General features: G+C 38.3%; 1 protein-coding gene across 1 annotated transcript in view; it reads right to left on the bottom strand.

The window, feature by feature from the left end:
• Window positions 1-26,596, bottom strand: part of LOC118809136 (zinc finger protein 385C-like) — an 88,077-nt gene that overhangs the window by 8,135 nt on the left and 53,346 nt on the right. The window contains exons 3-7 of the mRNA XM_036572131.1: window positions 24,126-24,268; window positions 18,274-18,384; window positions 5,103-5,292; window positions 3,723-4,073; window positions 1,079-1,269 (exon numbers count right to left, since the gene is read on the bottom strand). Coding sequence (XP_036428024.1) covers window positions 1,079-1,269; window positions 3,723-4,073; window positions 5,103-5,292; window positions 18,274-18,384; window positions 24,126-24,268 — 986 coding nt within the window. The remainder of the gene's footprint in view (window positions 1-1,078; window positions 1,270-3,722; window positions 4,074-5,102; window positions 5,293-18,273; window positions 18,385-24,125; window positions 24,269-26,596) is intronic.

Here is a 26,596-nt window from a genome sequence, read left to right as displayed (position 1 = left end):
GAATTTTCTTCTCTCTCTCAAAGATGAAAGCTTTGAAGTGTTGTTTATCTGATGGGGGCAGTTTTGGTCTTGCCAGGTCTTGCAGGTGGTTGCTAGGAATCCCATTTTTTTTAGATCTTTTAATCATTGTTTGACCTGGAGGTTTAGGAACTTGTGCTGCCGTTTTGACTGGAAATTGAATTGAATGAAGGCTGTTCTCCGGCTTTTCCACAGTACTGTATACATATATAGTGCCATGTATAGATTACTTGTTTGCAGTTTATTGCGATTAACTACACAAAAGAATGTGATTAATCGCAACTGATAATTATAGTCATTTGTCAGTCCTAATGTATATGTATATAGCATATATACAGCCGTACGCAAAAAGTTTGGCACCCCTAGTCAAATTACGTTTTGTTGATTTTCTACATAAAAATAAGTTAACACATCCTCTACAGAGAACAAATTTCTGCACATTTTAATGCACTTTAATTCCTGTTTATTTTACTGACTTTAACATATTGGAGGAAAAGGTGGTCTGTGCAGAAGTTATGGCAAAATTTATTTTGTATGTTTTATTTTTTCTGATGTTAAACTCAGCAAATACATAGAAATTGAAAGTGAAAATTAGCAAATAAATTAGCATATTTAAATTGAGGATGTTTTAACTTTTACTTAGAAAAACAACAAAACCAATTCAGCCAGGGGCATTCAAACTTTATATCATATACAATGTATATATATAAATATACATAAACATATAAAAATGCAAGAACAGTTTAGTCTTCAGAACAATCTTGCAGTGTGAGATTTATGTTTTGGTTGACATTTTTAAACATATCAACCAAACTTGAAAGTTTGTTTTTATGCATCAACCACACAAACAACATAATATTTGCAAAAGGGCTGTGTGCTAAAAAGATGGTATGTTATGTCATTTCAAAAAGACAAAACAAACAAGCAAACAAAAACTTGACTTCATTTATTTACTCATGCATTATTAAATGCTCATTGTCAAGTTTCTCCCATACCTGTAGAAATACTCAGTGTTTTTCTTACAAGCTTGAAGTTGCTAAACCTAATTTAGCAAACTAACCTGTTTGAGCTGAGTTTCTGAGTTGACAGTTATATCGCACACATCGCAATGATACGATTGGCTGCTGGAGGTGGCACTGTTCTTGTTGCCATGGCGCTTAGAACGGGGATTCATGCGGGAGGAGACCACCTTCCCTCCCCGTCGCCGAGGCTGCACACACTGACCCTCCAACATCAGCTTGTGCTTAGAGCCTGTAACCATGACAACATCAATCAGACCAATCACACAGTCGCCGTGGCATGGCAAATGGCACACTGACTCGAGCAGAGAGGGTTTAAAGCCAAAAGCGGAGAGACGGTAGGGCTACCTGGAACAGCAGAAAGCACAACACGCACAACCACCAAGCTCTGGACTGACCACATGCCAGTGAAAGACTGAATGACAGCACATTTTCTAATTTCGTAGCCAATTTCCTCCTCCCCCAAGGAAAACATGCTTCATGCTAAAATCTCAAGGTGGCTGTAGGTTTCATATAAATACATAAGTTACATTTAGGTTACATATTAAAACACGCTGTTCAATAATGATGCTTTATCAGTGGGATTTTCACTGATAATGATAAATCCACAAGATCCTGATATTGTCTATAATCAGCCAACTGACACACTGACTGGCCCTAATACTAATCATAATTACAAAATGCCCTTAAAATGACTTTGTCTGCTGTCTTGTAGACAAATGAGCAAATTTAGATTGTTCACTGACTTGAAACTTTCTCAAAGACAGACAAGTCCGTTCTCTCAGGCATAAAGAAAGGACCGACAAAAACACTTATCTTCTCCCATGTATGGAAGACATCTTCTCGCCGCTAGCTTCCATAGCATCTCACTACTTTGTCAGCATGAATAGAGACTTCTATGGAACAGTTAGTCACTTAGCTGTAGTCCGACTGAAGTACGTTCAATGGCACGAGCTGTTTCTTTGTGCTTATTACGCCACTGAAAATTTCTTTACATTGTAAAATGAGAGGTTTAGCCAGCACCCTATTACAATATTTTTGTGTCCTTGTTTTTTTCCTGATGTTCTATTTCTCTTACTTCTATGTATAGCACTTATTGTATCATTTGTGACCACAAACAGACCATTTGCAAACAATCTCACAAGTCCTGCCTCCTTTGGCTATGTACGTCAAATTCTGCTCAGTGGAGGCCTTGGAGTGACTAGTCATCTGGTTGCATCCAATTTAAAGAGGATCAGTCACGGAGTCACAGTCTTCTGATTAGCTGTCCGACCCACTAAACAAATGTTTAATAAAGATATTTACTGGGAGAGGGGAGCGCAACAGGAAAATCTCTACTTAATAAGTCCTAATTTTGTCAGTTTATTAAATCTGTTTCAACGATATCTAAAAATGTAGTATTTGTTTTAAAATGGTAGATGTCATTAAATATTATTTAAATGAAATATGTGCCAACCAATCACAATATACGGTGAACTTAACAAGTTATTTACAACGTCACAGAACAGGGCCGTGTCTGTATGCACAAGTTAATTATACAGCTAGTAAAACGGACAGGGTAAGACAGAATAAGGGTGATCCTCATTTGTGAAGATGAAGTGAATACATAGCTACAGGAACTAGACATCAAAGTCTTTAGTAAACGTTCGAGGCATAGATACATGATGTCAGGAAGTCGATATTAGCTAAAGCCCGTTATATATACAATACATGATGGTTTCTGATATTGATTGACTTTAGACAACAACAACTAAAACCAAATCCAGGCTAGCTCATTGATTTATCAAGCTAAAAGAAGCAGAATAGTTAAATAGTTAGCTAGCTCAGTATTTTGAACTCCTCCATGCAAATTTTTCAGCAAAACTTGGATTGAATATCAGTTTTGTCTGTTACAAAAATGTGTGCAAACTTCACCTTTGAGCGTCATGATGAAAAGTTCACTAAAAGGTTGATTACTTTAAAAACTATACCATTACTAGTAACTTATGAATGATGTCATATGATAAGCTATCAGCACAAACCATACTACTAGACATATTGTGAACATCCTGTAATGTTCTAAGTTTGTTTGAAAAGATACCTTTAAAGTAGTCATCCATTACACATAAATACATAGCTACTTTTATGTTAAATTTTCACATTTGGCTTTGAACCTAAAGTACAATAAGTCAGATCAACAAGTTCACTACTATGCAAATTATATACATTATTTACTTCAACCAACTGGCCAACTTTTATTAGAGACAAAAGCCCAAGTGCCCAAGTTCATGCCCTAGCCATGGAGATGAGACTGCGGCGCTTCATGGTCAAAAGCAAATACATGGCAGATGACCGTGGGTCCACTTTTGGCGGCTGGGATGAATAATAATGGGATTACAGAGTGGGGGGTAATGTGGTAGGCTCCAATTAGTGACAATGCAATGAGAATTGGAAGATTAATAACTACTAGAGATGGCACGATACCACTCTTTCCTTTCCGTTACCGATGCCGAAAGCTAGAGTATCAGCTGATCTGATCTGATCGGAAAATTTTTTTTTTAAACTACTAGATTTTTTACAGGACCTGATCTGATTCATTCCTTTTCCCTCTTTGATATCAGACAAAGGGAATCAGATCTATGCCATCTCTAATAACTGCTCTTCTTAGGAGCAGGTCATATCCTACATTTCAAAAGCAACGCTTACCGCTGTAATGAGCTTCCATTTGTGAGCTGGAGTTGACTGTGACTTTGCAGACAGGACAGTGGAGATTCTGTTTGTTTTTTCGGCCCTCTCTGTTTGGCTCTGCTCCAGTCTCAGGTTCCTGCTCTCCTTTGGGCTGGTCTGAAGGCTCTGAATCTGAGCCCAGGGCAGGTGGGTCTGGGACAGCTTCACATGAGCTTACTGATTGCTGGGACTTGGGAGAAACCTGGGGGGATTGAAGTGGTGCTGGGTCTGTGGAGGAGGAGTCTGAGATGGGGGTAAGCATGACTGAGCTGCCCTGCGCATGGGCTTCATCCAGCTTCAAGTGTGCAGCCTGGGAGTCACACATAATTGCTGAAAAAAGAGGTTAAATAATAGTGCCGATTAAAGTTGAATTTACACGTTCCCCCCATCTGCCAAGAAGTTTGCTTCTTTAGTTTTACATTTGAGCTAAGAGGCTAAAATAGCTCACAAATAATGGAAGCTACACAAATTAACATCAAACAGTGCTGTTTGAACTGAAGTGTAAAGTAATTTGTTGCTGACACTATGGCATAAATGGCATGGTTATTTAAAAAAAAATGTACAAAATGAAAATAAATAGCTAAAAAAATCACTAGCAGACATCTCAAATAATGAAATCTATTCATACTTTTCCGTATTTTAAGAAACAGTTTGCAGTTTGCATGATGCTAATTGTTGGTATAAGCTTCTATAAAAGCAAACTTAGGACAGTATCCATGTTAACCTTAGGGAAGTATGTTTGCTCACTAACTTTCTTAGTAATTTCTTCAATCTGTTTCAACTAAGACATTTGTGTAAGCTACACAACACAAGTTTGCACCGCGCCACTTGGTAAAGTATAAGCTTCCAATTCGTATTAGCTATATTAGCCTTGTCGCTCCAGTGCTAAACTAAAGAAGCTTTAGACAGCAAACAGTCTTGGCTGACTGACTACATTTGGACTAAGAAGGAAAACTGAAAAACTAACCATCACTTTAGCCACATGCACACATACGCAATATTTGGTGAAATAGTCTAAAAGAGACCAAATTCGATCTGAACAGAAACCACACGATGCATTTACAACAGATGACCATCAATTTATAATCTCTGTTCATCCTAAGTATCAAGAGGAGGTACAATGCACAAGCAGAAAGGAAAGTCCATGCTGACACAACGATACCATCTGTAGCCTCAGTTTTTGAAATGATGAAAGAATTCACAAATGACAAAAGAGCAAATAATAAAATTCACTGACTTAGACGGCCAACTGTTCTCTGTTGTTATGGATTTCATAGGCACATGCTGTAGCCTACATACTGTAATAATTTTAGTGAGTTTATTTTGTGTAAACTGCTTTAACATGTATTACAAACACACCTGTCCTCTCCGACACACTGCTGTCCATCAATGCGGGAAGGTGTCCGGCCTTCCCCTCTTCTCTTTCTCTCTTCTTCATTTTCTCTCTTTCCCTCTCCCTTCCCTGGTTCCTTTGTTTGTTCTTCTGGTTGTCGATGGCTTTGAGTTTACGTGCATGTTTATGGCCTTTATAATGAGCTTCAGCTTGGTTCTGTCAAAACACAGAAAAGATACAAGAAAGCACAGAAGTATGTGTTTAATCTAATTCAGTATGATGCATCCACCACTATATAAACACACAGTCAGTACAACTTTACAGGTACAAGACTGAATCTAAGTTTTCATTTTTAGTCAGCAACAACTCAAATGATGAGGACAGCAACTATTGCTTATTGACAGCAACATACATGAACATGAACCAGCAAGGCTTCTGTACCAGTCCTGTTGTGCAGTTTATCCAATCACATGCATTTATATTAATGTCTCTTTGGAACAAACACTAAAAAGCTAGACATCAATGACATAAGGCCAATGAATTCACATATTTTCATAGATTTCTAGTTGTAAAGCGTGAACATGACTTGTTAAAACAGAAAAGTTGACGACAAAAACAGTGTTTAAAAGTGACTGAACAGAGAACTGTGTTTTTCTCTGTATTTTAAGTTCAAAACTGATGTGTGTGTTAAGAAATGGAAATATAAAGAACCAGCGAGACTGTGAAACAAAACAATCACTTTGAATTAACCTACCCACAAAATTCAGTCCTGAGGACAAATAAAAATCTCAACATGAAAGGTCTACCAGAATGCTCATCCATCCCTGACAGCACAAAAGCATGAAATGCTCATTAAGTACAGCCTTTATTGTTGCTTAATTCAATTCACTAGTTTAATATTTTTTTACCTTATGAAAAGACAGAAAATTTGCCTTCTACGGACAAATATTTTTTTAAAGATATTTTCAAGGTTTTTTAAAAACTTTTTTCTTCTAATTGGCAACAGCCATACAATTTTAAAACGCTCATTTGATTATAAAAATCTGTTCAAAATAAAACAGTTTACGAAACATTATTTGAAGTGTTTCACTGCCTGGACTTATCATTAGTGGTTAAGCATTTAAAGTCATTTAAATGTTAGTTGTTATTAATTTTTTTTTCTCTGGGCCTTGGTAAGCAAGAAATCCAATGTAACTGAACCTTCCCAAGTTTAAGTTAAATGTCACTGTTCAATAACACTAACTGGACAGAACAAAATAAAAAAAATACCTGACTATTTTATAACTATTTTATTTTTTTTATTATTTAAGTCAATCAAATATAAAGTGACTTTGTGTTTTTTTGAAAATATTTTATTTTCAAGATGTACACATTATAAGGTAAAATAAGTAACAAATAACTCATGAATAAATACATAAAAAAAGGAAAAAAAAATAAATAAAAAAAGGAGAGCAGGCTGTCTAAAACATTGTCCAGAAGTCTTGAAAATCAAAATTTCAGTAATTGCAGGGTCAGACAAGGACTGGCACCAATCTATAAAGTAACTTTGTTAAGGGTGCACTGACGTTTGCATACAATTATACATGTGAGATAAAAAATCTGCTGTGATGTGCATATGCTACTTTTGCTATTTAATCTCCTCTGCTCTGTTGATTTCTCATTGCTGCATTTGAGAACTTGATTTAATAGAAAAATGTTTGGTTTGTGTAACCTTTTTGAACAAGCAAATATATGATTAGGACAACAGTCTCAATTGTTATTCCGATGAAACCAAACAAGTTAATAATAGGCACTAACCAATCCGGAATAAGGTTGCATGCTTGCTTGGAAAAAAAAATCACAGTGCATCCAACAATAAAGGAAGCCTTGTGCATGGTTTACATAGTGATAGAAGACATGGCAGCACACAGAATGCGTAAATTCTACGTGCTGTTCCATTGCACTTCGGCTAGCGTGGACATGCATGTGTCATAGCTCCTCTGGCAGACTGAAAAGTGTTCACCAAAGTCTCTGAATGTACTGCCAGTGAGATGTTCAGTTTGACAGACTTAACAGAGAGTTTATCCCCCTTTGCTGCAGTAACAGCCTCTATTCTTCTGGAAAGGATTTGTACTAGAATATTGTGGTGAGGATTTGAAAACAATAGCACTGAGGTCAGCTACAGATTAAGGTTGTATGATAAATCATATTTTTATCTTGTTATCTCAATATGAATTTTCGCGATAAACATATCGTAAAAGCTGTGATGACAGTAACTTAACAGTAACTTAACGGCTAATTATAAAACACACATGCACAGTCAAACACTACTTCATCCTGAACTACAAGCCTGTGAAAACACATCAAACATTAGGATTGTTCAAAAGACCGATATTGTGTTCAAAGTGTGCGAAGCAGTAGCGGACAACAAACATATTTAAAAAGTAAGCAAAAATAAATAAATAGCCCAAAATATCTCTTCGTTTATGGGTGTCTATTATAAAAATTTCTATATATTTATTTGTTTTTGTGCCTTTATAGAATGACATCAGAAGTAGCTGTTAGTATTTCATTTCATTTCATTTTGCAAAATAGTGAATGGTGCTTTTTTGAGAAGTTAGATAGAGCGTTACATCCAGTCATTGGCACACTGTACTGATAATGATTTATCGCTTCTCATATCACCGTCATCATGATATCCGACAGCTTTATCGAACATCACATTTTATGTCAATAAGGTACAGCCCTACTACAGATGTTGGATGATTAGTTCTGGATCACTTCAACTCATCCTAAACGTATTGGACAGAGCTGCATCACTCTAGAGAACACAGTTCCACTGCACAGCCCAATGGGGGGTGGCTTTATACTCCTCTTGCCTACGCTTGGCACTGGGCCTGGTGACCTTAAGTTCATGTACAGCTGCTATGGAGTGTCCCATTCTATTGGTAATGCATTTTGGCAATTTCAGTGATTGAATAATGGCTGATATTTAAGCCACCCACAGGCTTCTGACAGTCTTTCATGCTTGCTTTGTATCCACTAAGTGACCTGGTAAAGTGGGTCCTTGAACAAAACTATACAAACCACAGGAACATCACATAATTACTGCTTCCCTGTTTTGCTGTCCAATCAGCCACACAGAGCAGTTTCCCAACATTCCATACAATTTAATGTTGCAGTTCAATATGTCACGAGTGTTACACCAACCTGTGGATGAACATGTATCCCCCTTTTACTGATACATAACATTGACATACAATCCATCTGTGAACCTGTTTAAAAGCTGTATAAAAGTATTTGCTATTAACACTTCTTTTTCAAACCCATGTCTTACAGAAGCTAGCTTTAATTGAGGGCCTACTGTGATAAAAAGGAATCTTTCATATGTTAATCAATTTATATCATCATCACCGTAAGCAGGAGTACAGGTACAGAATTAAGAGTCCAGGTCACCTACCACGACAAAGAGTTTTATAAAGTTTATTAAATGCTTGCAAAAATTATATTTAACTGTCAATTTTGTTCAAAACACCTAAATGTAGGTTTATTTTGTACATAAAAGGTTACGTTAATAAGACAGATCGGGTGTAGTTTTTTGTTATGTAACTGAGCTGCCTAGTTTTAATTAGCTCCAAAAACAGAGTCCAGCTTGGTAGTGTAGAATTTTAAATTGGAAGCTCAACGTTATTTAGCGACTCTAAACATCTCGTTTCTCATTAGGTTGACTGGGAATTTTACTGATGTTCTTCAAAGCTTGTCCAGCCTATGCAGCTATGCAATACTGCATCTGTGCAGTTAGCATGGATAAGTCAATTCAACAGAAGGAGAAACTTAAGATGCAGCGTAAAGTCTATGTACAACTTGAGAAAAGCACCTTCTCCGCCACTGCAATTTAGTTGTCTAAAAACTGACATACTGTGTGTGTGTGTGTGTGTATCAGTGAGTGCAAGTGTGTGTGTGTGTGTGTGTGTGTGTGAGGCTCTGCGGGGGCTGTATTGTCCATTTAATGGTACTTTTATCACAGCAGAGCGGCAGCCTTACAAAGCCTGAGAATGCTTTACAGTTTGTCTTACTTTCCATGTGAGGACTTTCACTGATTTTTGTACTACTGCAGCCACGTAAAACTACACTACACACTACTAACTACTACACTACCACTAAACATAACCCTAACTGTAACCTCTGCTCTTTTAGTCCCCCCCCCACCAAAAAAAAGTTACATTTGTGACAAAAACACCACATGCTTAAGCGATGCCCAACAAAATCCTATCATTGTGAGGACGTGGTTTTCACAGGGGTAGTAAGACAAGTACACACACACACATACACAAACACTAGACTAAGCAGCCTTTCATTACCACAGAACAGAAATAAAAAAAAGTTGGGACATATTTACATGCAAGTACACATGTAAGAAATCACGTCCCAGATGCTCGGTAGCAAAAAATTCTAAAATTACTGAGATCAAAGCCATTAACAATTCAAAGCAATAACAGCACTGCATCCTAAAGCTGCAGTCACACTACATTTTTGCAGTCTGCATCTAATGGCTAACTCGCTAACCATGAACAGCAATAACACAAAAGTGAAAACCATTCACAAGAGTATAGTACTGCACATTGATCTGTAGCAAAAAATGTACATAACAGGTGGTAACAGTGTTGGGATTTGTGATCCTCAGTCTGACTGTGTTAGTGGCAAGGAAAAGCAGCTGTTCTTTCTAAGAAGGTTTTCTTAAGCATCTGAAATGTTGTGGTTTAAAAAGCACCGTATTAAGGTTGGTTCCTAATTGAATCAATTTTGCTAATGTGTTCACCTCATGGTGAAATTTCCACTAAAGTACAACTCAATGCGCCATCTCTGCTACATTCAATACATTTTTTGAAAATATAAGGAATGGCTAAAAATGTCCTTGTGTTACTATGTTAATGTTTCCATTTTTTAGTTTATTGGAACATCCAACATTATAAACATTACAAAAGTATAATTCCTGAAATAAGAACTGTGCTTTACAGTCTACCAATTTAATGCTCTAGACCAGTGGTTTTCAACCTGTAGGCTGCGGCCCCCCAGTAGGACATTGTGATACCTTAACCAAATATTATTGTTGTGATATATATATCATAGTTAGGTCGAGCTCACTGATTGGTCAAAATGCAAAATGCATGATGTAATTGACCTACAGCAGTATGCAAAAGTTTGAGCACCCCCTGTCAAATGACGTTTTGTTGATTTTCTGAGTGAAAATAAGTAAACACATCATTTACAGAGAACATACCTAAATATGCGATTTTCCTGCAAATTTTAGTGCACAATTTCTATTTACTTGCTGAGACTAGCATATTGGACAAAAAGAGAACATATAAAATGTGTTCATAATTCATGGTTTTTTTTGTATGTTAAATTCAGTTAATAAACTGTAAGGATGTGATTTTCAACAAAACATGTATTTATCCATTTCTGTATGTTTGTTCACATTTGAAATAATCAGATTGTTTAAATCTTCACGTGGGCCGTGGAGGCTTTTGTGGTCGGATGTGTGGGCCGCGAGTTGCAAAAGGTTGAGAACCCCTGCTCTAGACACAAGCTAATACGTTACCCTCAAGCTAATGCAATAACCATAAGCCAGCATGCAAGTCAAAATACAATACAATACAACATGCTGTGATACAGTTTGCCTGTGATACACTCTGTTGTTTCATCCCTGACCAGAACATGAAGATGCACCACCTTAGCAGTGGTCCGCCATTCCAAGATGCTGAAAAGGAAGTGTGTGAGCATGTGCATACACACATTGAAACCCAAACATAATCCATGCAAGCGCAAATGACCTGTCATGTTGGTTTGAAGCCTATGTGGTTTGTGTGTGTGTGCGTGTTTGAGCATGTGCCCTACCACATGTTTGTGTGTGTGTGTGTGTGTGAGTGTGTGTATAATCACTTCTGATTATGCACACATTCTTTCCAACACATTCCACTTGGATGGACAACCCTTGGGTGCTCGGAGCATCCGTGTGTGGTGGGGGTTATGAAGAGAGGACGGAATAGGCCCAACACACACACACACACAAACCCTCCATGTCACATCACATCAGCCCCCGGCGGCGCTTGGACCCCTAGCATTGCTATGTGACAGTGATGGGAGTGGAGGTTTTTGCCCTTAAGGCCGTCACAACGCTCCGATGGCAATGAGAGATAGACATTGCAGGCGTGTAAAACGTGCATACGCACAAACACACACACACACACACACAGACACGTAAACTTGTTTTTATAAAATATTAGGACAGGAGTCATACATATGTCTCATATGTATTGTATACATGTAAGTACTACATGTACATGTGCATTTAAATAGTATTAGTAATACTTTGCATTACATGTATATATTACTATATTCTGCATGTATTAGATATGTAACGACTACCCCGTCATTTTTTTATCTTCAGTCAAAACAGCTAAGTACAAGTTATTTAAGATAAGTAGAAAAGAACTAACAGCAACTCAGCAAATAAATTGAATACCCATTTTTTCAGTATTTATTGTATCCACGCTTTGCCTTTATTACAGTTTCCACTCTTTTTAGGAGACTTGCTTTTAGGTTTTAAAAGAAATCGCAGAAATACTTTTCATGCCTCCAAAGTTCAGTCTTAGAAGTTAGTTGCACTCCCAAACACATTTAGAGATGTTCTGGACTCTGGGCTGGTCAGTCCATTGAGAACAACAGCAGTTTCTTTGTTTAATAAGTACGTCAAGCAGTGTGCTTGGTGTTGTTAGCTTGCTGTAGAATTAATATGTTCATTTTCTAGAGTGCATTGCATAGCGTATTAAAATGGGTCAAGTCATTGCTTCAATGGATTACTTGTACTGGAAGCAAAAAATGCAACCTATTTCTAAGACTGAACTTTGGAGGTGTTTACAAGAAGCATGAAAAATTGTCCCTGCAGATTTCTTTGAAAGCAAGTCTCCTGAAGAGAATGGAACCTGTAATAAAGGCAATGGTAGCTATTAAACACTGAAAATTTTCATATTCTATTTAGTTGTTAAGGCTTCTGTGTAATCTTCTGTCAAATAAATGCTTTTTTCCTGACGCTGAAAAATAAATAACTTGCAGTTAATGGCTGACTGGAAGTTAAATAAAGGGTGTCCTCTGACTTTGCACAGTACTGTACATTTATATATATATATACCGATCAGGCATAACATTATGACCACCTCCTTGTTCCTATGCTCAGTGTCCATTTTATCAGCTCCACTTACTATATAGGTGCACTTTGTAGTTCTACAATTACAGACTGTAGTCCATCTGTTTCTCTACATAATTTGTTAGCCCCCTTTTACCCTGTTCTTCAGTGGTCAGGACCTTCATGGACCCTCAAAGAGCAGGTACTATTTGGGTGGTGGATCATTCTCAGCACTGCAGTAACACTGACATGGTGGTGGGGTGTCAGTGTGTGTTGAGCTGGTACGAGTGGATCAGACACAGCACTATTTATATTTCTATATATATACACACATACACCAAAAAGAGGTTTTGCAAATATGAAATGAAGAAATATTATTTTGTGTAAAGTGTGAGCATTAGATTTCACTCCTGGAAGTGTATAAAAGTACACACACACACACAAACACACACACACGTCCTACCGGAAAATCACACTGCATAAATATAGTCATTTTACAATTACATCAGAAGACAATTAGTGACTCATCATGACACAACACTCCTCATTGGCTGCATCTACTCTCAGTCTAACTTTCTACACCAATCGAATCCATTCCTTGAGGGACCAGAAGAAATCCAATGAGAGAGGCTGGAAGTACAGGGAAAGGACATACATTAAAACCATTGGTCCGGGTTAAAAACCTCATTATTTCAGTTTAGCGATGGAAAAGGGAACATTTTAATGCTTACACGCTGGACTTGGCACTCTGTCCTATTTTCAGCTGGGCACTGACCAACAAACTGACCAATGAACATGCAGCCATGAGAGAAACATTATGGCAAATGGGAAAATAGCTTGTTTTTGCCTATACCATGGGGCATAGACACACTGCATTAAATACTTTGTGTCAGTCTATGCTTGTTCATGTGTTCAAAAAAGAGAGAGAAAATTATATATGAAAAGAATATATGACTATTCATAACACTAGAAAGATATATGAATAATCACACAATAATCAATCATTTTAACATCTAATCATTAAATCTCATTCGTTTCATAATAATTTAGTTTGGAAAGCTTGGAAACAAGTGGTTTGGATGTTATGAAGAGAATGTTAGCAATCAGAAAACTAGAACGTTTAATTTTTCATAAAGTTTGTAGAATTTAAAAATTCCAAATAGGCAGGAAAAGAAGCAATTTTTTGGATATAAAAACTGCAACATAAGTGGGGCTACCGTGTAATGTTGCATTTAGATGTTTGTGGTAGATGGATAACGGCAAACCTGATATTTTAAAACAGACAAAACAGACAATTCTGCCACTGCAAGCCGCAACATTCTGCAGACCCAAGCAGTGAGCGGAACGTTCCACCAATAAATCAATTTTCTCAACTTTTGCTGTTGACAGCAGGGGTGGAATAAACCGGATGTAGATTACTTGGGGAGCCATGGATGCAAAATGTCTGGTTATTGAATTCCCGACACTCTCAGTATTATACAACAAAAATAAAAGAGTACAGAGCGTCCTCTTGCCTTTTCCTACCTTTAAATAAACAGTATATACTGCTAAAGCTCTCCTCTGATAATCATTAATAATCAATAGTCCTCACACCAACGTTTGTGTGGCTTTATGAGGTGTGGAATGACTTTTTTCAACACAAACATGTAAATGCAGTGCAAGTGTTGGTCCTATTGTTAGGAGATCTGGTAACGCCTCAGCCACCTGTAGCTGGGAGTCCAAGAGAGCATAATGAGACTTGCTTTCTAGGTGGGTCGACTGTATCACTGAAATCCCATACATTTCATAACAAAAATAGTACTAAGATAAAGATTACTATTGTATGTTGCAGTTATTCAATTAACTCTAAAAATCTAATTTGATTAGAGCATTCTTACTATTCAAAGTGAACATCTTACTATTCAGAGTGAAGTGTCTAAAATTCATGCCTTAAAAACGTGAAATTGGTAATATCTGATATGTATAGATCCCAGGGCCTGGGGGTGTGTCGTTCGAATAAATACAACCATTTCTTATCACACTCTTGCAGCACTCTCTTTCTAACACACACTCACACACACACACCCCAGCATGATCCACCTTCCAAAACAGCAAGTTGGCATATATCCAAGAAAAAATGGAGTTTTCCGTCTTAACAATCAAAATGCAAATGTGTAACGGAATAACTAGCAGTGCAAAAATTGACGCTGGATAAAAAAAAGCAATCTAAGGAATAGTGGAGAGTGGAGCAAGTGACTATAAAGAAAAAAGTGATACCCTGAATTTACTTGATTAACTGAATGATTTGTAAATAAATAAAACATATTACTTGAACAATTTAGTTTTTTGGTTTACTTACCAATAGCTGTGCTGATGCAATATTTCTTATTTTATGTGAAAATAATGTACATGTTTGAATCAAGTAAATGCAATGTGTGTGTATGTGTGTATGCATGTATGCGCCTGTGGCCATGAGGCATTGCCATGACACTACAGTAAAGACATCCATGACGATCCACACCTCTCACTTGGCAGACGCAAAAAAGTGGCTGATTCTGATGACTAAACTCTTACTGATCAGAACTGTGCTCTGAATGAGCATGCCTTTTTCTCACTGCATGTTACTGTTGCCAATGGAAGTGCGCACACAGTACAACTCCTCTAGTGGCAGATTTAAATGAGTGGCTTTCTTTTTTTGTTTGTTTGTTTGTTTGTCCTGGTACAGGGCTTGTCAGGTTGATGTGGTTAAGATTCCAGTAGAAGATTCAGAGCCATCAAACAAGATTCTGGGGCGTCAAAGATTCTGGGAGGAGATTCATTGCCATCAAAGATTCTCGTAGAACAGTCAGAGCCATCAAAGAAGTTTTTTAGTGAATCAACAATTCTGGTAAAAGACTCAAATCAAATATTCTGCTGAAACATTTAGGACCACCAAAGATTCTGGTAGAAGAATAAGGGTCATTCAAGATTATCGTAGGAGAATAAGGACCATCAAAGATTCTGGCAGAAGAATAATGGCCATCAAGATTCTGGTAGAAGAATAAGGGTCATCAAAGATTATGGTAGAAGAGTAAGGGCCATGAAAGATTATGGTAGGAGAATAAGGGTCATTCAAGATCATCATAGGAGAATAAGGGCCATCAAAGATTATGGTAGGAGAATAAGGACCATCAAAGATTCTGCTAGAAGAGTAAGGGTCATGCAAGATAATGGTAGGAGAATAAGGACCATCAAAGATTCTGGTAGAAGAATAAGGGCAATCAAAGATTATGGTAGAGGAGTAAAGGTCATCAAAGATTATGGTAGAAGAATAAGGGCCATCAAAGATTCTGGTAGAAGAATAAGGGCCATCAAAGATTCTGGTAGAAGAGTAAGTGCCATTAAATATTCCACTGGAACAATTAGGGTCATTAAAGATTCTGGTAGGAGAATAAGGACCATCAAAGATTCTGGTAGAAGAATAAGGGCCATCAAAGATTCTGGTAGAAGAGTAAGGGCCATTAAATATTCCGCTGGAACAATTAGGGTCATTAAAGATTCTGGTAGGAGAATAAGGACCATCAAAGATTCTGGTAGAAAAGTAAGGACCATCAAAGATTCTGGTAGAAGAGTAAGGGTCATCAAAGAGTCTAGTAGAAGAATAAGGGCCATTAAAGATTCTGGTAGAAGAGTAAGGACCATCACAGATTATAGTCGAAGAGTAAGGACCATCAAAGATTCTAGTACAAGAATAAGGGCTATCAAAGATTCTTGTAGAAGAGTAAGGGCCATCAAAGATTCTGGTAGAAAAGTAAGGGTCCTCAAAGATTATGGTAGGAGAATAAGGGCCATCAAAGATTCTGGTAGAAGAGTAAGTGCTATCAAATATTCTGCTGGAACATGTAGGGCCATCAAAGATTCTAGTAGAAGAGTAAGGGCCATCAAAGATTATGGTAGGAGAACAAGGGTCATAAAATATTCTAGTAGAAGAATAAGGGCCATCACAGATTATGTTAGAAGAGTAAGGGTCATAAAAGATTCTGGTAGAAGAATAAGGGCTATCAAAGATTCTGGAACATGATTAAGGGCTATCAGAGATTCTGGTAAAATACTGAGGGCCATCAAAATCAACTAGACATGCTAATAGTTTTTTTTCTCCAGAGTTGTAGCCATCGTGAACTGTAATGGCCACCCTGAAATCTCCCTTACTGTGTCCCCATCCATTGTATTATATACTATGTATAACTGTATTGTTGTATAAATTCTTTAATCTACTAGATTTTGTCTCCTCAGAACATGGACATGTGTAAATATTTACATATTGTTATTTTTTTGCCTCTTTTTGTATCTTATTCGTTAATAGCCTTGTGTACCTGTCCGGTCTGTTAGATATCATGCATGTGGTCGCTCACTAAGTCAAATATATAAGTGTAGTGTAAAAATTTGATTCTGATTCTGATAACTGGCTGCTTTTTAGCCACAAGCAGTTTATAATTCTTCACTAAAGCATCACATTAAAGGGAAAGGGGAAGGATGTGAGGACAAAAAGAGAGGAACGAATAGAGATGGGGCGATAAAGTGTTCATAGTGAAAAAGCGGAAAAGAGGACACTGATTGGAGCGGCACATTCCGTTACTGAAGACTGAATACAGCAAAGAAAAGACACTTTAATTAGCTTAACTGAATAGAACAATTTATGGAGCAATTGAGAATCTACCATATATCGGGTCTCGATTTTCTTTCTTTCTTTATTTCTGTGTGTGTGTGTGTGTGTACCCAATGTTTGAGGAAAATTGGGTTGGGGATTTAAAAACCTACAGGGAGCAAAGAAATAGCTATAGAGAGGCAAAGCAACACAGAGAGATATCAAAGAGAGAGAGAGATCTAGGGAGAGATAGAGTGAAAATGAGAGACAGAGAGTAGAGAAAGAGAGAGAGAGTGAGCGAGAGGGAACAGAGAAAGAGAGAGGGGACAGAGAAAAAAGGGAGAGAGCAAGAGCAAAGACAGAATGAGAGGGAACAGAGAGAGTTCGGAACAGAGAAGGAGAGAGAGTGAACAGAGGTAGAGAGAGAGAACAAGGGGAGACAGAGAACAAGGTGAGAGAGAGAGAGAAAACAAAAGAAGAGAGAGAGGTGTAGAGATAGAGAACAAGGAGAGAAAGAGAGAGAAAACAAGGGAAGAAAGAGAGAGGGAAAGATAAAGAGCAGAGAGAGAGTTAAAGTCACTATGAGGAACTGCATTTAACAGTTGTAAAACAGTCGGGGTATTAAGCATGCAGGGCTGCTACGGCAACCAGAAACAGTGCTGTTTTCCACGTGCGTTTTTGCCTGGCTGGTTCTTTTCCCTGTTTGGCTGAAGCCTGGCAAGCTGGTCTTCTACAGGCAAAAACACTGGTCCAGCATTAATCAATCTGCAGACTGCAGTATGGTCAGCTCATAATATTACATAATATTACAAAAGACAACATTAGTATGTAGCGATCATGTTATCTACTCATGTTATCAACTTTATCTCTCAATCTCAGGTAGTTTATTAACTTTGTTGGTAAATTACAGAAACAAAAGCTGACCAAAAGTTTTGATTTCTGCTACTTCTGCGTTAAAGACAATTTCTGGTCTCTGTAGCTGAAGCTTAAAGTTGTCAAAACGTAAAGTCCTTCTTGTAGGCATGACAGTGAATAATCAAGGACATGAAGTATCAGCTGAACTAAAATCTGTGCTATGTACTAGAGTGAATGGTGCATAGACCAGCGAAAGCAGGCCACCTGCCAAAGCTAAACCTGAACTGACGCATGCCAAGTTCACTGAGATGTCTATTTCCCATAGCAGTGCAACAGCAGAGAGGCACCATCACCATAAGGCTTTTACAGAAGTGTACGTTAACGAAAACAAGAAAAAAAAATTATAAAAGTAATATATTCACCCCAATTCAAGCTCATAGGTCCACATCCCTCTCCCCAAATAATTTATTTGGATTAGGACAGAGATTCTAAAATCTTTCTTTTTCTGTCCCACCAATGTTTAACCTAAGTCACGAGGAAAGGGAGAGAGAGAGAGAGAGAGATTGTCACTGACTGTAGAATTGAAGCGGAGGTGACAGATGTTGCAGGAGATGATCTGTTTCTTTTTGATTGGTTGCGGTAGACCGAACGTGTGGCTGATAACCGCCTTCTGAACAGGATCCATCTATTGAGAGAAAACACACACAGAAAACATGTTTCACACACATTTTTCAGAAATATAAAATCGCACCATAACTTCTCAAAGGCCACATTTTATGTTTTATCTTTTCCCAATATGTTACATTCAGCATATAAACAGTAGTTGTGCATTAAAATGTGCAGAAGTATGTTCTCTGTAGAGGGTGTGTTTACTTATTTTCACTTTACAAAAACATATTATTTGACCAAGGGCGCCCAAGCTTTTGCATATGATTGCAAATAATATTTTGCACAGCTAATGTGCACTTTCACTGACAACATGAACTTACTTGACCAATCACTGCTGTCTCAGGAATTTGGCGTTGTGACAACAAAGAAGATGGATGGGCCATGTCCCATCAACTAGAACCTTTTTTTACAAACTTTAAAGGGATTAGTTTGCCTTTTGTGTCCTTGCAGGTGGTGTTAGCTCAAACTAAGTTTGGACATCCAAGCCTTGTGAAAGTGTTCAGAAAGTTTCAGCTTCTAAATGAGGAGGTGTCCTCCTTTTGCTTTTCCAAAAGGAATGGTAACCTGCTCAGTGCCACCCGTTTTATGAGGAGCAAAGGATAACTTCAGCACTTGTTTATCAACAGCATTCCAATAACTGTCGCCTCTGTTAAGTGTAGTTTTCATGTGAAAAAAAATACTTTGTCATGTCATGTATTCCATTCGAGGTACATTCGATGTGTAATGGCCATTAGGGTGGCACCAAAGAACAACTGTGCAGATCAATATATATATAAATTTAGGTAGTTGTTTTTTTAATTAAAATTGTCCATGTAAATATTATACCCATGCTTGCATTGTTCTACATGTTTATATTAAATAATTAGTGGGGGCTCCCAAGTGGCGCACCCATCTAAGCACCCCCTAAGAGTCCCAGTGAGCCAACTGGCCTGGTTCTAGTGGTATCATGTGACTGGGGAGACCTAGCTAGTGGGTGCAACTGGATATGACTTAACTGGGGAGAAAACTGAGAAAAAATGCCAAAAAATAGCAGAATAACACAATGTATAACAAAAGAAAAAATAACTTCATAGCCACTGCAAAAAAGAGATTACCTACATATGGTTCATTAAGTCTCAAACTTCACCACATCACATTTTTTCAATACAATTCTGATTTACTTCAAAACATGCACAGTACTGAAATATATATAATAAAAACTAAGGATGCATCAATACCATTTTTTCAGACCGAGTATGAGTATGAGTGCACATTTTTTCAGTACTTGCGTCCGATACCATACTGAGTAAACTACTTAGTATTAAGTAGTTAGTGTAAATGAGTGCAATGTACCTTAACAGTTAAACCATTGAAATCTAGCTGATTTTAAATGACATGCAATAACTAGCTATGTTACATTAGTTACTTTTGATCGAGTAGCACTGCAGTGGAGAACAGCGGGTTGTGTTCCTCCTCAGAAAAGCTCTTCTGTACCATTGTAAGTAAAGTACGTTTCATAGGCCTGAAACCTGATCTGTCTCTTTTAACAAGTCTCTTTTGCACAGTGACAGCACAAATCGCATCTGAGGCTAAAGTATCCGGATAGCTCACTAGTGGAGTTTTACATCTGAAGTCTTTTGTTTGGGTGTGAGCTGCAGCTGAACGTCCTCTATAGCCAGACATACACTCGGTCCATAAATAAACGCTTGGTTTCGAATAAAGCTTTTCTATTCTGGCAGGACCCTTCCAAGACGAGTAGTTTAAAGTGACCAGCAACTTTGTGTCCAGCTGTCACGGTGTCAGTAACACTCCTTCACTGCGTTTGTTCATTAGCGAGCCACTGTACACTCAGCTTACGTCATAGTGTGTATCAAAATGTTGGTATTGATGAGTTTTACGAGTTATCAGTATCGGTATCCACACATCCCTAATAAAAACCTTAACAACTAGCCCTCAAAATTGATTTTGTCCAAAAAAATAAGAGCCAACACTATCAAACATTGTTGTAAAAGATTCTAACATTCCAAATAGTCCAATTTGACCCTCTAAGACAGAGCCATTTTTCTTAATCAGCTTAATGCGATGCTCAAATCAAGTTAATAATCATCCGTCAAACACATTCTCATTCTCCTCATGGAGACAAATTATTACTAGCAGCTAAGCTGTTCGCTAACAGTCTTCGACAGGGTGGTGTGACGCGGCCGTGAGGGGAAAACGCAGGGGTCATTCCTCCCTTGAGGAGATTTGTTCAGGTTACATAACGCTTAGCCTCGCTAACGCTTTGCAGCCGGCCACATTTCAGCACTGACAGCCACTCCAAATATAGGTGATATGCAGAAAAAAGGTTAGTAGACTATATGTAAACAAATAAGCATTTGAGCACAAGCATCTTAGCTGAAATTGGGAAGCATGTTGTAAAAACATGAGTTGAGGTACAGTCATTAAAATTTCCTTCTTTAGCATCAGTAAAGACCTTATGATGACTGGTCGAGATGACAGATCAGGAAGGAGTGGAGACATTTCAAATACGTTATCTAAAGCCACAGAAGGAGACTAGGCTGGAGAGCAGGGACTCTGGTACCATGTTATATCTGCTATTTGTGTGTCAAGAAAGCAAAAAGCGAAAGAGCAATTGTTTCTCAAGTGATTGGGAATGTGAATGCAGAATGTGATCAGACTAGTAGTGGGCAGTTTGTTGGTTCATCCGGTTGAAATTCTTTCGCAGGAGTTTTGTCATAACCGTTATACCATCATGCCACAAATTAGCACAGATAACGCAATGTACAAACACTGCAAACTATGCTAAGATGATCCCCTTTAGCTGAATGGATGGATGTTAATCACGTTTTACATGAAAATGTAACAGATTCTTGATCACCTCCTGCTGTTTAGTCTGTCTCATCTAACGTAGTCCACTTTGTTTCGAGGCAGCAGGCAGGGAAGGCTAGTCTTCTGTGGTTGGCCTACCATGGACACCAGACTGATTACCAGAATTGTTTCTTCTTGTACCACGTGAGAAGCCACGTGGTACAGTTAACTGCATCAAACCAAGCCATGGTCTCCAAATTACAACGTAATCTTCAAATTACATGAGACACACAAATGAGACAAATGACTTGAGAAATCAGACGCAGCTTAAGTTGATTTCTTATTCTGCACCTTCTTATTCAAACTTTCTGTTCCACCTTAAATGGTGCAGCAGTTACGCTGTGGCGTCTGAGGTGCCCATAATGTAACTGCTGCACCATTTAAAGTGGAACAGAAAATCAGATTAAGGTCCTCCAACTTACAAAGGGACATTGTATTGACTTTGTTGTGAACTTCCTTAGCCCCGTCTTTGGTGGTCTTCAGTGGAATAATACCAAACTGTGCTCATAATTGTTGTTCTAAATGGCTGTTCTTTTAGCTACTCAGAAATAGTTTTAGTTTTATAGTTTAGCGACAGGTGCAGAGGTGTTATACAAGGTAGGTGTAGCTGCTGTTGTTCTGTTAGAGAAATATGTATAATTTCAATGCTCAAAACTACATTATTATCGAACTAAAACTATTTGCCATTTTAGTCACATTACCTGCACCTTAGTGCCATCACTACCCCAGCTAAACAGTGCACACATACCCGGCCGTCCACATGATGTAAAAGAAAATGGGACTCATTGGACCCGGCAACCTTCTTCCATTGCTCCAAGGTCCAGTTTCCGACACTTTTGACAGTGGACAGCCATTAGCATGAGCTGAAATGAGCCGCCCCACACGCAGCAGGGTGCGATGCACTGTGTGTTGTAGCACATTCTTCCCACAACAATCATTTAAAATTTTTTTGACTTGAGCCACAATAGACCTTTTGTCAGTTCGGACCAGACGAATCGATGAGCAACAAACTGTCACCTGTTCATGATTTGTCCCTCATGATTTGTTCAGTATATTGGCTCATCAGTGTATCTTCATCTAACATGTCAACACAGTGTCCACTGAGGAGAAAATACTTTGTGTTTTAATTTTAAGGTTCCATTCTTCTTGTCTTTGCAAATCTCATCTCATTGTTACGCTCACAGCATCTTATGACCTAGAAGTCTATACTCCTCTACAAACCCAGTGATGTATTTCCAATATATGCTTTACATATCCTTACTTAAGCTACAGCATCCTTTTTATTCTAAGCACACTGCTCTTCTGCCAGTCCGTTAATCTACTGAAGGCTAATGGCTTATCACTTCCACTTTACCTCGGGACCCTCTCTGCTCACCCCCCTGTTGAGATAACAAATCATGTCTTTAATCTGCAGCTCTGACTGGAGTGTCCAACTACATTTAGCTGAAATGCCTGTGTATGAGCAGAAAGCATATAGATCTGTGCATTAGAACAGGGGGTTTACTGATCTAGTATCAGCTGCTGTCTACTGAATCCTAATGGATATAATAACTGGGTTGACTGATGGATAGCCAAATGTAAAACAGCAGGTTCACTCTGTTGTCCATATTCTAGAGGAGAAGTCAGAGTTCTGTGCATGTCAGCCTTCATCTACTACAATTGAAGTCATCTACTAGAGAAACGCTGTGTAATGTGTAGCAGATCAGACTAACGGACTAGGACAGTAATAGTCACCAGATCAAGGCTGGGGCCTCAGATGGAACAGTGGTTATAAAACAGTACAATTTATTGTTGTGTTTCTTTGTTGTGCTAATGTTTAGTTTTCATTAGCTACAGCAACACAGTCCAGCTCAGTAGCATTTTAAACTGGTAACTCAAAATCTAATCTCCAACACAAATTCATTGTGTTATTATTGTATTTATTGTTGTAATTTCTCAAAGGGTTGAATGGGATTTTACAATTATCCCAAGTGGAAAGTACACATCTGTTGGCAGAGCACAGATACCCAATAACACTGGGTGGGTGAGGTATATACACAGATCAGGCATAACATTATGACCACCTCCTGGTTTCTATGCTCACTGTCCATTTTATCAGCTCCACTTACTATACAGGGGCACTTTGTAGTTCTACAATTACAGACTGTAGTCCATCTGTTTCTCTGCATACTTTGTTATCCTCCTTTTACCCTGTTCTTCAGTGGTCAGGACCCCCATGGACCCTCACAGAGCAGGTACTATTTGGGTGGCGGATCATTCTCAGCACCGCAGTAACACTGACGCGGTGGTGGTGTGTTAGTGTGTGTTGTGCTGGTGTGAGTGGATCAAACACAACAGTGTTGCTGGAGTTTTTAAACACCTCAGCGTCACTGCTGGACTGAGAATAGTCCAGTAACCAAAAATATCCAGCCAACAGCGTCCTGTGACCACTGATGAAGGACTAGAGGATGACCAACACAAACTGTAGAGCAGCAGATGAGTTATTGTCTCTGACTTTACATCTACAAGGTGGACTGACAAGGTAGGAGTGTCTAATAGAGTGGACAGTGAGTGGACAGTGTTTAAAAACTCCAGCAGCACTGCTGTGTCTGATCCACTTGTACCAGCACAACACACACTAACACCCCACCACCACATCAGTGTTATTGCAGAGCTGCGAATGATACACCACCCATGTAGTACCCGCTCTGTGAGGGTCCATGGGGGTTCTGACCACTGAAGAACAGGGTAAAAGGGGGCTAACAAAGTATGCAGAGAAACAGATGGACTACAGTCTGTAATTGTAGAACTACAAAGTGCACCTATACAGTAAGTGGAGCTGATAAAATGGACAATGAGCGTAGAAACAAGGAGGTGGTCATAATGTTATGCCTGACTGGTGTAAACGTTTACTAGTGTGATTAAACTGACCGTGTTAAAGTTGGGGAATAGGCTGAGTGGGGAGGAGCCATTGACCCTCAGAGGAAGAATGTGCTTCAGGTCCAGGTGAGGCTGCAGCGGCCGTCCATGAAGTGGCAATGACGACAGTAAAGGACTGCCCTGGACAGGACTTCCTGTACGAACAGGAAACAAGAATCAAAGGTTAATTACCAGAATTATGACATTTTTTTTCTGATATACAGAAATCTTACAAAACTGACTCTAAGTAAAGCTTTTAATAACCAGCCTTAATATTGAGTAGGCAACCTAATGTAGCTCAGTTGTCCAGAACTTAATAGATAATCTGTCAGGCAATGTAGTTTATTAACAGTAGGCCACTGCTGCGCAAAAAACATTACAACTTTCAATAACTTGCAACAATAAAGCTGGCACTATACTTCAAATGAACACAACGTTTTAGAAAAAAAACAAACAAAAAACATCATTTTGGATGCAGTGGCTTGAGTTTATCTGAATATGATTGGTCCTTACAATCGTGTCTTATGTTCTGAGCCCTCCCCATGACTGTGATTGGCCCACTGCATGAAGAAGGCTACTAGTAGTGCTGAGACATACACTGATTTCTTTACAAGTATATTTACAACAGTGTGCTTGGCAGGAGTTCCGTTTGTCCTTTGAGGTATACTGCTGGCTTACTACAGAATAAAACCAAAGTACAAGATCATATGTGTGTACACTGAGTATTTTACAGATTTCATGCATATTTATAGTTAAATAAAAGCGAAACACAAGTGGTAGAAGTTCCTGCTGTACTCTTATTTTATCTTTTGAATGACTCTTCTGTCTTAGTTTCTCTTTAAGTCATGCATTTGCTGTTTCCGTCAGAAGATTAAGTGACTCTCGATCTTTAACTGAGGTGAAAACTTCCTGAAGGAGATCAGGCACGTTAGCAGGTAATCAGGATTAATTAAAACCCCCGTCGCTTACTTTCTTTCTCTATCTGTCCTTCTAACTCTTCCTCTTTTACTTGTACTGCGTTCTCCTTCTTTCCTTCTCACTTTCTATTCACCTTTGTCCTGTTCACCTTCTCTCTCTCTCAGTCTGTTCCACACTCTCTCACCCATCTGTCCTCATGGAGTTCTGCATCAGTGCTCATATTTGCTTTTGCTTGGGCTGCACAATGTATTAGTGCTGCACATTGTAGCCCTCAGGCAACAAATTACCCTTTCTGCCCTCCACTCCACCAAAATATGATTTTTTTTTTCAGATTTTTGCACGACTATGCTTGATGACATGTTTATCGCTAATCCAATGAGGTACACAAGTGAGTGTCATGTTCTGAGTGTGAAAAGGGTAATAAAAATGTTTATTTTATACCCATGCAGTACTATGCAAAAGTCAGAGACCTTCCTACATTTATTTAATTTCCAGTCAAAACAGCTGTTAGAAGTACATTTTTAAGCATCACCAAAAAACAGAAAACACTGAAGCCTCAATAAATAACTGTAATATTAATTTTTCAGTATTTAGTCTACCCACGCTTTGCCATTATTACAGCTTCCATTCTTCTCAGGATACTTTCGCCATCTTTTAAAGATAAAGCTTTTGAGTGTTGTTTATCTGATGGGGACAATTTTGCTGGGCTGTCAAATTTCTCTGCATATATTAATAACTTGTATTGTTTTTTTTTTTTACTTTGGAAAGGGAGGGGCTTCTGTTATGCATGCATCCATGACCAAGCTTTTTATAAATCAGTTATAATTTTTTAATGGGTGCCATGGCAGGCATTGAAAAGGTTTTGTAGAACTCTGTAGAATAATAAATGAAAATCTAACTAAAAAAAAAGCAAATTAAATAGAAAATTGTATCATATGTGTAACATATGTATCATTATGCCCCCACTAAACATGTATGTAGTATGTACACATGCAAACATTAACATTTTGACAAATAAACACATGCCACAAAATCTGTATTGAGCAGTATTTTGAAGGGAGAGCTGACCAGCAATGATTTACATCAAATTTACTTAAGCATTTAAAAACATATAAACCCTCCAAAAGAGCACAGGAGCTTTCCATAGCTCTGAAACCACTGAAATGTTATCCACCCAGTGTAGGCCATTCATTCAAGCGTAGTATGTTTTATTGAATAGTCAGATTAGACAGAGTTAGTATCAGTATGGGAAATTTGTAGGCCCAGGTTCTCGGTATCAGAAGAGGAAAAAGTGGTATTGGCGTGTCCTTGGTTAAAATACATTCATGATATTTTGTTCATATGGTGCCGTCTTGTCTACCACCCACCTACCGTCTCTCACCTCTCTGATTACCCCCTCCTCTCTCTCTCTCAGCAGGAATGAGACATCGTCCTCATTCTCTGATTGGCATGCTGATTGTTAATTAGTGATTATATGCGTTTGTGCTTTATACTAACTGCAAAGGGTGATGCTGTGCATTTAAACTAACAGTATTCCTGCATTCAAAGTGGTGAGAGTTTCTCTG

Source organism: Colossoma macropomum, unplaced genomic scaffold (assembly GCF_904425465.1).
Source record: "Colossoma macropomum unplaced genomic scaffold, Colossoma_macropomum, whole genome shotgun sequence".
NCBI lineage: Eukaryota > Metazoa > Chordata > Actinopteri > Characiformes > Serrasalmidae > Colossoma > Colossoma macropomum.
This window is presented reverse-complemented; position numbering and strand designations above follow the sequence as displayed.